General features: G+C 40.5%; 1 protein-coding gene across 3 annotated transcripts in view; it reads left to right on the top strand.

Moving 5' to 3' along the window:
• ADAMTS6 (ADAM metallopeptidase with thrombospondin type 1 motif 6) overlaps positions 1–14475 on the top strand; it is a 310696-nt gene that overhangs the window by 189645 nt on the left and 106576 nt on the right. For all 3 annotated transcript variants that reach the window (XM_066602794.1, XM_066602795.1, XM_066602793.1), the window contains exons 10-11: positions 7737–7883; positions 13533–13674. In XM_066602794.1, the coding sequence (XP_066458891.1) occupies positions 7737–7883; positions 13533–13674 (289 nt within the window). The remainder of the gene's footprint in view (positions 1–7736; positions 7884–13532; positions 13675–14475) is intronic.

Raw genomic sequence — 14475 nt, 5'->3', positions numbered from 1 at the left:
GACCAGCTCTCCGGCACGAGCGGCCCCATTCACCGCACAGAAGACCGCACAGCGCAAGCGCGTCTAAAATCGCCAGAAGACGGCGATTTTAGACGGATCCATGGCGACGGGGACGCTAGCAACGGAACAGGTAAGTGAATAACTTCTGTATGGCTCATAATTAATGCACGATGTATATTACAAAGTGCATTAATATGGCCATACAGAAGTGTATAACCCCACTTGATTTCATGAGACAACCCCTTTAAGCATTACAAAGCTTCCTTACACATCATTGTTTTGTCTGTTTAAGGCTGCCTGTCTACGGCTGTGACGGAATATTGCTAGCTATATTCTGGTGCGCGGAAGGAGGGGTGAGCACTGACAGGTCTTCGCTATAAGCCTATCTAATAAATAGGCTCACAGCAGAGAATCGTGGCAAATCGCAGCGTGCCGCGATTTCAATCCCGCGAGTGAAGAATCGTTATGAGGGAAAAAAGCAAACTTTTTATAATCTTGACTTTTTTTTGCTTTATATCTTACTTAGACACCAAGTTCAGGTCTTATATGATGTGATGGGAAACTTGGATATAAAAAAAAAAAAATTGTAACACTTTTTTAACAGTATTTTATACAAATATTTATATATAGTCTAAAAACAAAAAAACACTACTCCTGCCAACCTAAACTGTAATATGAGACTATACAAAATATTTATATCTCACCTGAAACAAACCCCATTCCCTGGAAAAAAGAGAAGGCTGGTCTGGAGAGCAGCTCAGGGATGTGTTGTGTCAGCGGTGAGTATGCCTCAAAATTGGGCACAACTGCTTCTCAATGGATCTGCTGAACCGGTGAGAACTAGTGTTTGGGCACCCCACAGCCTGCTGAAAAGCAGGTAGCCGAGGGCCTCCCTGAACATAGGGGATCCAGGAAAAACAATGAAGTTCCCAGCAGCACTGCAGCAATCCTTCAAGTAAAGCCAGGCAAGTAAAAAGTGCAAACGCCAGTATCAGAGCCCAAACCAGATAAGCTCAAAAAATGCAGTCCATGTAATTAGAATGACTGGCAGCAATCCAAGGTATGGAAAAATACAAATGCGTTTATTTACCCCATAACAAACAAGCAACGTTTCGGTCAACAGACCTTCCTCAAGCTTCCTGAGCTTGAGGAAGGTCTGTTGACCGAAACGTTGCTTGTTTGTTATGGGGTAAATAAACGCATTTGTATTTTTCCATACCTTGGATTGCTGCCAGTCATTCTAATTACATGAACATAGGGGATCGTGAGGCTTGGAGACAGTGCTCCATTTGCACCATGTTTAATCTTACCCTGGCAAAAATACTCTTGGCGGCCTAAGAATTAAAATTGGGCCATATTATTCCCACATGCGTAAAATCTCTAAAGTGTTTGGTCCTTTAGTACTGAAACCGTCTAGAACTTAAAGGCCATGTACATTGTAATCAATGTGTCTTTGGAAATGAAGACTTTTTGTAATTGGTTTACATCAAAAATTCCAATTATTTTCTATGCTTGTATTGATTTACAAAGCACTGCAGAAAGAAAGACTGAAAGATTTTCAAAAAATCTGTGAGAGTAAACTGATGGCTACTTCTCAGTAGCTCCACTAGCCTGCTCTCCTGTCTGTGAAGGGGCAGCTGTGAGGGTGTACACATTACACAGCAAGGGATTTTTGAGACATGACCACTCAGGGACTTTCTGCAGTGAAAGGAAGAAATCAGCACACAGGGAAGTGCAATCTATGAACCGCTTAACGAAAGAAAGTGATAATTGTTTAGTTTAAATGTGAGCCAATGACAAACAATAATCGTGCCCTTCTCATTTGTCATTCAGTTTTAGCCATCATCAAAATCACCGTTGTCTCATAGGAATGTGAAACACTGAATGAAAAGTGATTGAGAAGTTCACGATTCCCAACGTCTGTCTAAACAGGCTGCGCGAGCGCGAATGAGCTGGTAATGACGCCACCAGCTCGTTCACTTGGGCATATGAGAATTGCGAAGTTCTTTTTTGGCAAAAAATAGCATTAGCCTCCGTTTTTAACCCAGCTAATATTCCACCAGCTTGTCATTTGATTTAGAGATAGCACCGTGCTGTAATCAACTAAGCCAACCTATCTGTTCCACCACCACCAATCTATTCCCAATTCGTTAAGACCGTATTGTGTAGTAATGATTGGCATGGCTACACAGTCTCCAAAAGAGGAGATGGGGGGGGGCGGGGGGGGGGGGGCTGCTGGGCTTGTGCTAATCAGTGCAGGAAAGGCCCCCTAACCACAAATTTCAGTGGAAGACTTGAGGCACAGCATATATAAGGTGTTTTAAGTGCATAAGAGTGAAAATGCAAAGCATAAGAACAGAGAAGTACATCATTTTTTTTCTGCAGGAAAGATATCTGTGTATTGATTTTTCATGCACAAAGGTTTCCATAGCCTTTAAAGACTTAAAGCAGTGATTCCCAACACTGGTGTGCCGTGAAAAAGTCCTAGGGGTGCCGCAGACCGGAGAAAGAGAGGAGAACGAAAGAGAGAGAAAGCATAAGAAAGAAAGAGAAAAACAGAGAGAAAGGCAGAGAGAAAAAAAAGAAAGAGAAGGAAAGGGAGAAGAAGAGAGTGAGAAGAAGAGATAGAGGGATGTTTTTCAGGGGTGCCTCAAGCTAAAATGTTTTTGACAGGGTGTTCCACAAGCCAAAAAAGGTTGGGAAACACTGTGTTAAAGCATGTCAAGTATGTCTACCCTAATGTTGGCCTTTTGTGGAGTTTATCAGTGGCTCCTGTATTCGAGCTCCAGGCCACATACTGGACATTGCACAGACAGATAGTTGTTCCTACTCCATCAGTACCCCGTGACATGACAGTCTGCACCCATGAGAGGATGTGGTACACCCTTGGAAAATTATATGTTTGCTGGAGGAATTACTAATGTGGGTAGATAGATGGACTCTGTGCTGCGTCTATGGTGGAGGGACAGAATGTTATGACTGCAGCTCTCATTTCTGTCTGGTGAAGCCAAATAATCACGCTTTTAATGGGAATCACAATGAGCCCCATTTACTATATCAAAACTCTCCAACACGAAGACTATCTTTGTTGCCTATAGCAACCAATCGGAGCTCAGCTTTCATTTTTGAAGTGTTCTGGTAAAATAAAAGCTAGGCTCTGATTAGTTGCTAAGGGCAACAAAGATAGTCTTCCTCTTGGAGAGTTTTAATAAATGGAGCCTAACATTCATGATTCTATTGTTCCCCCATTCAACATAAAGTCCGTGCCGTTTTTGTCTTGTAAGCTCAGCCATTTGTACTCCAGATTCCTCATGACAGGAAGTAGCTAACTGATGGCTACTAGCGTCATATATAATAGCTCTCTTTTGTCTTCTTTGCACCCAGATAGACCTGCCTCTTCCCCCTGTCCATTGTCTCTGCAGTCAGTTGCCTCTTAGGCTGTATTCACACGGCGAGTGTAATTTTGGTCAGTGAAAAACTGTTCTCTGTGTAATTAATGCGTTGTTCATGCACGTTTTTCTATGCTCTGCATTTTCTGCTTTTTTTTAATGTAGCCCTCATAGAAAAATTGAAAATACATCGCACTCTCATACAAATCCATTGTATGTGATTTGGATGCATTTTTTTTCACGCTCCCTTTAACCCCTTGAGTGGCAGGTTTCCTACCACCCTGTCGTGCCCACCAGGGCAGGTTTTTTAAAATGGTCTAATCATTGAATTTCAACTAGTTTTGCAGTTGCGTCTCAAGAGCCATAACTTTTTCATTTTTCCATTGACATGGCCATATAAGGGTTTGTTTTTTGCGGGGCAAGTTGTGATTTTTTAAACAGGGGGGAGGAAAAAAAGAAATGGGGAAAAAAGAAAGAAAGGGGCCATGTCATTAAGGGGTTAAATAATGTATTAACTTCCTTCTCTGTGTCATTATGACGCACGGATACCACATGTGTGATTGTATTTTTGATTTTTTACAAAGTAAAGGGAGACAAGTGTTTTTTTTATTTTTGTAATAATTTTTTAACTTTTTTTTTTTTTTATTTTTTTTTTTTTGTCCCTTTAGGGGACTTCCACAGGGACCCATCAGGACCCCTGATCACATTCCAGGGGTCCGATGGTGACAGCCCTTTACATGCTGCAGTGACAGCCCTTTACATGCTGCAGTCACATAGACTGCAGCATGTAAAGGGTTAACACAGCAGAGATCGGAGGTTTTCTCTGATCTCTGCTGTAAGAGCTAGTACCTACCTGTCCTCTGACAGCTAACAACCAGCTCTCCCTGCCACAGAGACCATCGGCTTGCTTCTGACAAGCCGATGGTCTCTATGGCAACCTGTAAACAAAGCAGGACATTGCCGACATGTCGGCAATATCTTCTGCTGGTTTTTCAAAGCCCTTGCTTTGTTCTCTGTGGGTCTGTGCAGGCAGAGCACACTGTCACAGCTTGTGGCATTGTGCTCTGCAGCTCCCATAGTGATACATAGCCCGGAAATCTTCCGGGGTATATCACTATGGGCAGTGGAGCTCGTCACGGAACTTTTCCGGGCGTGCCACTCAAGGGGTTAAAATAATTTGCAATATTCAATACTTGAAGAAGAATTGCACAAAAATAGGACATGCAGTAATTTTTCTAACTCTAAGAAAAAAAAACACTTGTGGATTACCACATTCGAATGAATGGGTTACTTTCCCATTCAAGTGATGGCCATCTCAGAATCGGACAAAACTTGCGTGGGAAAATCGCCATTGTAAAAACAGCCTTATTATCCAGCATGGTTGGATTCTAGACCACCAGAATACTAGTGGATTCCTCTTTGGCTTTGACATAGTAAGGGTATGGCCGTACGGGAAAAATTGCGGGCAGAAAATCTGGAATGTTTACAGTAGCGATAAAGTAGATGAGATTTCAGTGGAAAAAATCCACACAAAATTGACCTGTGCAAACCTTTTTAGATCCACGGCAGGTCAATTGTTTGCTGCAGATGTTAAGTACCGCTGCACGGCCACATAACCTTTCAAGTCTTGAGTTCCAAATTAGTTTGTATCTGGGTGCACCAGGGAGACCAAGAACTAGACAGAGTTAGTTTTCAGTTCTCCTCAGATACGTAGAGTGAAGCCACGGCAAGTATACAGCTCACTCTGCTTAAGGCACGTGTACTCTGAGCGTTTATTGACTTGGTATAGTTCTAATACAGGAAAGGAATGCGTCATTAGTCACGGCGTTAATTTCATTAGCTTAGACAAACATCCACAGAAGAATTTCTGTTGCAGTAATTCTGTGCCGCGTGGCTGTACCCTAACGGGCTCCAGAGGTCCAGTAGAGAACAGCTGCGTTTAGAGCTAACAAATTTAAAGTGTCCTCATTAGCATGAGTTGGTATGCACGTTCCAATGTTAATTATATGTTTTTGTCATCTATTTCATTTTTTTCAAGTGATGGAAAGTCTGTTGCTTGGATGGGTCTTGTCTACTATAGTTTTTCATACTGATTACATTGTGTAATCCACCATATGAAATACAGTCCACATCTTTATGCCTGCCAGATAAGATACATGTCAAACTGTGACTACTGAAATACTGACTTGATTATTATTAGGGTCATCTGTAGAAATGACTGGGCCTCGCCATTTCACTGTACCACATTATTTGAGGTAAACAACAAACCTATAGCGATACCCGTATAGGGATTTCATCAGTGTTTATAAGGGTTGCATTCCCTCTAGTCAACGGTGATAGATGATTGTCATGCCATAGTTCTAACTATATAGTAATAATAATCCCCTATGTAAAGTAATACTAGCTGTGCCCATGGCTCTGCCTGCATTAAAATTAAATTAAATGGAAAGTTGCCGTTCTCACAGTTGTGCTCCTGTTATAGGGTTTCTTTATATACAACATTTTTTGCTTTCCCATCCAGGGGTGAGGGGATAACGTTTACAACTTGCTCATGAGCACACCACATAAAGTTGACCATGCAAGAAACATAGGGGGAAATTTATTAAGCCGGGTATTTCCTGCACTGGGCTTAGTATGATTTCCCCGGCGCACTGTGCACTGACTACATGAAGAAGCTTGCACACCTCTTGTATTCAGTGCACCTCCGTGTGCCTTCATTGAAATGTACGCCTGGTCCCAATTAAGTGTGCGTTTCTGGCATTTTTGCCAGCTTGTGGCATAAATAATATAGAAATCAGTTGGCCATGCCGCCTCTTGACAAATCCGCCCACTTTTTGGAAAAGTGGCGGGGCCAGTGAGGGAGGAAGAAAATTTGTCAAATTTGTGCACATTTGTGACTTTTCTATGCCAGTATTCTGGCATAGGTTAGTTAGTAAATGTCCCACATAGAGTTCACATAAGAATAAAAGGAATCCCCACGCTCACTGGACCATAGTCACACTTCAATCAAAAGTTCCATATTCAAAAGTAAGTTTCCATCCGTTTATTCAACATCATGGAAACTTCCTATTGAATATGGCACTTTTAATTGAAGTGTGACCTTGGTCCAGTGAGCGCGGGGATCCTTTTTATTCTTATGGTAACTATTTCTTCAAGCCTCTGTTGACACATTGGGATGTCTCTCTGGTAATCCAGATCGTGGACAAGGACCTGATACAATGCATTCTTGGACACAGGGTGCCGGTGGTATTCCCCTAACCAGGGTTACCCCACTGTGCACCAGGTGAGTGCAACTTATCCTTCATTTATAAGAGATTTCACAAAATACAAGGCCCAATTTTTATACACATTTTCTGTTTTTATAGAGTGCGCAAATCCACTTCTGCCACCCTCAATGTTTGTCCCAACAGTCTGTCACTGCAAATCAAAACTTTACTGTAAACTGCAATTGTTTAAACTGGAAGGAAATATTTGTAGGGATAATTGATATTCTTGGTATCGAGACATTTTCTCCGCAGCTACAGCCAATCGAAACAGTTACTTCTGTTATTTAGTAGACTATTAACTTGTAACATAACTTTGATACTGAAGGAACATGTCATTGAAAATACAGCTTTTGGACTACCCTTGCACATAAATATCGTTATTAGTTTGGAAGTACCAAACAGCTAATGACCCGATAATGATGCTACGTGATAAAGTAAACTGCATGTAAATCGAACTATTGGTTGTCGAGTTATAAGCGAGCAGAGAGAACACAGCCCTTGTGTTTTATAAGTAGAGAAGATACTGCCCAGGAATGCATTAAACACAAAATTATAGGAACAATAAACAGTAAGCATCATGCATACAGCCGTTCTACAGTTGTGTACAGCCTCCTAAGTGGAACGAGCCAAGTGTGCTTCCAAATTTCATACCTAATACAGAATCTGATTATGTCAGGGTCCATTGGATAGAAACTCACAGAAAAGTGTACTGTGTTCTTTAATTAAAATTTCAATTTGATCAGTAATCAAATTATATATATATTATATAAATATATTATTACGTCCTATAATGTCCGAAACTATAATCTCTAGATAAGCAAGCAGCGTAACCGCCCCGAAAAGGGCGACCCTCACACTGGAACCATTGAATGTCATATTACAAAGGTATTCTCTGATTTGCTTATAGGGCAGCATATCTCCACAATACAGTGCTGTATTTTACAATCTAAAGAGGATCAGAATAATTACTATTAGCTTCTGGTGTGTTGAGTAGTTGAGGCTTTTGTTTTATGGTCTTGTTGTGCATTTTGATACAGTAAACCAGCTTATCTGCACATGTTCTCTTCCTCATATGTTCCAGTTTCGGCATGAATCATGATGGAATTGGAAACTCATGTGGGACCAAAGGTCACGAAGCAGCAAAGTTAATGGCAGCTCACATTACGTCAAATACAAACCCTTTCTCCTGGTCGGCATGTAGCAGGGAATATATCACCAGCTTTCTAGAGTGAGTAGTGTTTTCTTTTCTGCATATTTCATTTTTTCACTTTTATTTACTAGAATTTCATAGAGCTGCGATTGCAGAATATTAGTCTCTGTTCACAATTGTGCTAAAGGGATATTTCCATCTCAGTCATTTATAGCATATCCATCCTCTGAGACCCACTGTCCCATCTAATGCCAGTGGCTTCCACATCCAGAGAATGAATAAAGAGGGGTACTATGTTTTTGCATGGCACTCTCCATTCACTCCTAAGGGAGTTATAGAAATGTATATCAGTTTTTTTTTACCAAATAGAACAATGGAAGAAACTCCACTATTCTGCCCACCAAAAATGACGAGAACCTTATGAATTAAAGGTTGACTGATGCCCTTAGAAAAATCTAATTAAAATTAGTAAGCCTGTAGGAACGTTTATTTAGGTTTTAGGCTTTTTTTTAGATGGGGCAGCATCACAAAGAGAACAAAAAGATACAATTGTATTGTATATTGCTTTAAAACATCTATTTGGGGGGAAAAGGGTAAAAAAGCAAATCAATTCTGCCCTTTTTACAGCATTCACCGTGCATTATTAATGATATGATACTTTTTGTGGGTTGGTACGATTACAACAATTATACAATTTTTTTAGGGTGTCTATTTTTGCACAATAAAAACCCTTTTTACATAAATATATAGATTTTTGGCATGACTGCATTCAAAGACCCATAACTTTATTTTTCCATCGACAGAGCTGTGTTGAGGGCTTTTTTTTTGCATGACAAGGTGTAGTTTCTACATAAATTTTTTTTTGTTTCATGTTGTTTGTGTTTTTGGAAACTGAAAGAACAAAAACAATATTTTGCTTGTTTATTAAAATAAGAAAAATATTCACCATGCGAAATAAATAAGGAGCTTATTTTATTGTGTATGGGTTGTTACAGATGTGGCAATATAGGTTTTTTTTTTTAAACTAATGTTTCTAAATGAAAAACAAATGGAATAATGATATTTTTTTTACTTTTACTTTTTCCCTATGTTCCTAAAGGGAACTTCAACATGCAATCCAATCATCACTCAGATAATGCACTACAATACTTCTGTATTGCAGTCTATTATCTGTATTCTCTTACATTGACAGCCATGGCAGAGATTCCATGTTTCCATGAGAGACCCAATGGTATACATTCAATAGCCAAAGAGAGCTCCTTCCCTCTGTTAACACTTTAGATGACTCAGTTGGCATTGACTTCAGCAGCTAAAAGGTTAAACAGCTTCACGTAAAGTGACAGCTGTATAATAGCTGCCATCAACAAGTGATGGCATAGCACAGACCCTGATCCTGCGAAAACATAGCACCATAATAGTATGGTAGCTTGCACTGAATGAGCTGCAACCTACTATTATGGCAAAGGGCAGGAAAGGGCTAATGCTTATCCTCTACCCTTTAGATTAGGAATAAGTCTCTGATCAGTAGTGGCCCGGTTGCTTTGAACCCACTGATCTCAATAACTGGAGTCCTGTGTACCCCCAAATTAATGGTGCAGTGGTCAAGCATGCTTGCTGCTGCTCCATTCATTTCAGTGAGACTGCTACAGATTGCCGAATTATTGTACTCCACTATATGGTCAGCAAGCCATACTCAACTACCATTGGAGTATTCATTTGGGGGTATGTAGGATCTGTGTTTTTGTGCTCAGTGGGGAAGTCCTAGCAGTTGGGCTCCTAGTGATCAGACACTTATCCGTTATCCTGTGGCTAAGTAATAAGTGTTAAGCTTGGCACAACCCCTTTAAAGATGAAATTCAAGAGGGTCGCAATGTAAATTAATTAAGAAAATAACCCTCACTTAGTAGAAATGTATTTATTACATGATTTCAGCATGAACGTTTTGATAATAGATACCCTTTAAATCAATTGTTTTGTTTTTCGGACATTCCAGTTGAAAGTAATTTTTTTAGTATGGTAATAGACCTTATATACATTCTCCTATAGACTTGTACAAGAGATAAAAATTTCCACATAAGATGAGAAGGCCGCTCTTTCTACATCTTCTAACGACATAATTGCTTATGCGGTTCTGGAGAATCTGTCTTTATAAAAAGTATTATTATGCCAAAAATATAGTTGACTGTAGGGCAAAGCCTGATTAATTTTCTGGCTGATGATCCTAAAATTCTGAAAGTAGCTTGTTCTGTAAGATTTATTTTGGCAAATGTCGAGGTATCAGGGAGAAAACGCAAGTTTATGTGGAAACATTTTTGAAGACAGAGAATGAACTAAGCATTTTGTGATTCAGTAGATTTTAAAACTCGGAATCTTGTTTTGGGATTTTTGTCGTAATTATTATTTTAAACAGATACTTGGGCACTGAGTCGGTTGGCATCTAGTTCCAGCAAGTGACTTAGTGGTCCTTGTTGAGACTACTTTTCCCCAGTCTAGACATGTGTATCTCACTTGCACCATTTTGGCAGTAAAGAAATGACATGGCACAGGAAAACATACCACAACTTCTGGATGCCGTTCAGCAACATTTCTGACTTGGCATTTAGTTTGTGCCAATGTAGGTGTATTATTGGATGTTGTTTTGGAACTGATGAGAAGCAAACTAGCAAACAAGAATGTAAAAATTATTTTTTAATATGGTAGAGTTGTGTTCTAAATTCTTTTATAGAATTTTTGGAAAGATGTTGGAAGACATTATGTCCTTTGTAAGAAAAACAGGGCACATACAGTCAACTGTGACAGAAGGTTAAGGTGGCCATACACGTTAGATAGACGTAGGTTAATGGTTGAGCAACCATTGAACACACAATTGTCTGATGAAAGATCTTTAGAACTATGCAGTCGTACATTTTTTTAATCGATATTGGCCATTACAGTCATTCAAACTTACCCTGCATATTCAGTGACCTCAGGCGAAGGATGACTGATCCTTTACTGTGGAGCATTCTTTTACAGAACTCTTGCTCATGTAATAGTGAGATACACAATGAAGTACTATCGATCATTGTAAAACAATGGCCAACGTCTTTCTAGGTGATGACAGCCTGTTATTGGTCAGCTAAATTGATCATTCACTGTTAAATTTCACCAGCTAATCCATCTTTTTGTTGGACTTATCTATTTTTTTAGTAACTTTAGACAAATGTCTTTGACCACCTTTAGGGTTTAGAGTTAAGAGTTGTGCCGAGATTAAAAGTCATCTCTTAGTCACAGGATAGGTGATAATGATTAGATGGATGGTGGTCCAACCACTGGGACCCCAACTGATTGCAAGAACCTGATTATCTCCTTTCCAGTGGTCTCTTTGAGATGAATAGAGTAGCAACCCCCATTCACAGTGAGGGTCCAAGAGGAACCCCAACAATGAGATAGTTATTTTCTATTTGGTTTCAGTAAATAAACTTTATTTAATGTAGAATTTAGATTTTGACAATTTTCCAATCCACTTTCTGTCTTAGTCCCTTAATAGTTTTCAAGCTCTCTGCTTAGGTTCCTGTACACATTAGTATAAAGTTGCTCAAAATGGACCATTTCAACCAAAAGGATAATTCATTGGGGAAGCTTAAAGGTGTTTTCCAGGCATTGTCCACTGTCAGGGGTCGGAGTAGAAGCGCTGCTCTGACCCCTGTGTAGTGGCTAGTGCTTGTAAATTGTAGGCTAAACTCCCATTGATTTCAATGAGTGTCAGCCACTACACAGAAGTAGGAGCAACGGCTTTCGCGATGACCCCGTTGTATTTCGGCTCTGATAGTGGGCGCTGCCTGGAAAAACAATGAACTATTGTCTTGGCTAACCGATAACAGATTGTCATCACCTAGAAAGAAAAAGAAGTTGACCATCTTTTATATTTTTATCCTATAGTTGCTAGTACGTCTACATACATGGCGCAGGTGGACATTCCATAAACGATCATTCTGTGAAAGAATGTTCCGACTATGATAGATTTTCTTTGTCCTTTGCCCTTGTCATTGAACACCAATTTGAATTATTATACCTGCTAATATAGGCTAAAATGTGTATAGCAGCATATACCCGTGTGTTCATCACATCACCATGACAGATTTTATTTATCCACTAGAAGTAAACAATAAAGGCTTGAATTAAGTGACAATAAGCAGAGATCTTGGAAACCTTGAGTATTTCATCCACAAAGTACAGTATATTGGTAAATGGGGTCATTTTTCATTATGTGACTCGTGTGATACTGGATATTACGCAGTGAGCATGCGGTAGTGTGAGCCAGGCCTTATTCATCAACCTTTTTAAAGAGAATCTACCAGCTCCTATGTGCCCTAGAAATTAAACATATGCACTCATAGGTGCTGACACACTGAGTCTGGGGATGTGAGTATTAGGCCCAATGGCCCAATGTCCACGGGTTTGTTTGATTTGCGGAATCCGCGCGGGGTACCTGTGCATAAGATCCACAAATCAAGCCGCCCATCGGGAAATATCGAACAGACTCCCTGTAATTGTATAATAGGCAGTTACAGGACTTGCTAATATACTGTTTATATGTGTGTTTCAAGTACTCTGCTTACTGTCCATGAAAGGAAAATATGCCCTGACTGTGTCTTCCTCACACAGCTGCTGTATTTAGTACCATGTGCTTACATAGAAAGTAGGAGAGAAGTTTAGCCGAGATATCGACCTGGAATCAAGGACAGGAAAGAGAAAGCAGTGCCATAAATGTCTGATATTGTACAATTGAAGGGAATCTGTTCGATTTTATGAGCCCTATAAACTAAATTTATGGGCTCATAGGAGCCGATATGCTGAGTCTAGGGATGTGAGTGTTATTCTTACCTTCCCAGCCGTTCCCCCGCTGCCAATTCTAGAAAGCAGTGACTGCAATGTATAAATGTCTATGTCGAGAACGGGTGTCCGCTGACTTCTATCCTAACTGGTGAGCTGGCGGTCAGCCACCACATCGAGGTGAAGAATGAATGGAGAGGTGGCTGCACTTGTACAGAGGTTCTCCCTATTAACTTCTATGGGAGTTATGGATACAGCCAAATGGGACCTACATCTATTGGATATTTTTACAATGATATTCATATGGTGGGTTTTCAGAATCTTTGGACAGACAAGAGCTGGAAAGACCCATAATGTTCTAAGGAGTCCTTCCTGGCACTAGAAAACTGATTAAATGTCCATACTCATTGGCCTCCGACAGGTCTTGACGTATGATTCACACTTGAGAAGTCATCGAGTGGTGAACACCTAATATATCAGGAGATTCTGAAATGTGAGATACCCTTTAATGCGTTTAATACTTTACTGAGCATGCAGGGATATCTACCACTGTGCAGTTACTGGAGTTTTTGAGAAACTTAATGTTTATTCCATTCTGATTGGCCATTTTTTGCAATGTCAGAGACACCTAAAGATTGCTTCTAGCATTAGCTGGCCAAAGTAATGACACCTGGATCATGTCACAGACGTGTAACCCTGTAAGCGCTATATAACAAGGTGAAATCCTGTAAAAGGCATGCTCCAGTCATTCAGACTCAAGCCCCTATTTATTAAACAGATTTTATTCTCCGCTAGGCTCGAGGGTTATATATAGTACCAATAAGAAGTTCATTGCTTCTCTGAGTCATGTTAAAAAAAACTATGATTAGTATTTTGCCAAGTTTCTCAGTCCTAATTCTGTTCTGTGTTAACCAGTTCAGGCCGGGGAACATGTCTTGACAACGAACCTCCAAAACGTGACTTTGTATACCCTGCAGTGGCACCTGGTCAAGTTTACGATGCAGATGAGCAGTGCCGATTTCAATACGGAGCTACATCTCGGCAATGTAAATATGGGGTAAGAAATTGTCATCTCTACACTCATGGCTTAGGTTGTGATTATTGTTCTAGAATTGAAGATCTGGCCGTCATCAGCTTTCAAGTCCGATTAGTCACATCTAGAGATGAGCGAGCATACTCACTAAGGGCAATTGCTCGAGCAAGCATTGCCCTTAGCGAGTACCTGCCCGCTCGAGAGACAAGGTTCGGGTGCCCCGGCGCGGGGGAGCGGTGAGTAGTGGCAGTCAGCAGGGGGGAGCGTGGGGGAGAGAGATCCCCCCTCCGTCCCTCTCCGCTCTCCCCCACAGCTCCCTGCGCGCTGCCGGCACCCAAACCTTTTTCGCTTGAGCGGGCAGGTACTCGCTAAGGGCAATGCTCGCTCGAGCAATTGCCCTTAGCGAGTATGCTTGCTCATCATTAGTAACATCACATTCCATTAACACATAATACAATGATGTTGGCACCTTGAGAGCCGAAGAAGGTGATGAAAGTTGTCCGATTTTGGGGTGTCAAGTATGGCAATGTGTGAAAAATCCATGGACAGATCCATTTTAAAGGTTAAGGGTTTTTTCCTCTTAGAACTACCCCTGTCCATATCTGTTATTAAAAGGAATGTATCACATATATATTTATATTATTATTATTTATTTATTCTTTTTTTACAAATGAAAACCATTCTGTTGTCTACTACATGCCTATGCAGGTGGCCCTATCTTGCAGAGATATGCTTTACAGCAGCCTCATGGGCCATTCACACAATGGACAGGAGCTGACCCATTAATTTCTATGGGAGAGTGCTGGTGGCATGCTCTGTAACCTG

This window comes from Eleutherodactylus coqui, chromosome 5 (assembly GCF_035609145.1).
Source record: "Eleutherodactylus coqui strain aEleCoq1 chromosome 5, aEleCoq1.hap1, whole genome shotgun sequence".
NCBI classification, from domain to species: domain Eukaryota; kingdom Metazoa; phylum Chordata; class Amphibia; order Anura; family Eleutherodactylidae; genus Eleutherodactylus; species Eleutherodactylus coqui.
This window is presented reverse-complemented; position numbering and strand designations above follow the sequence as displayed.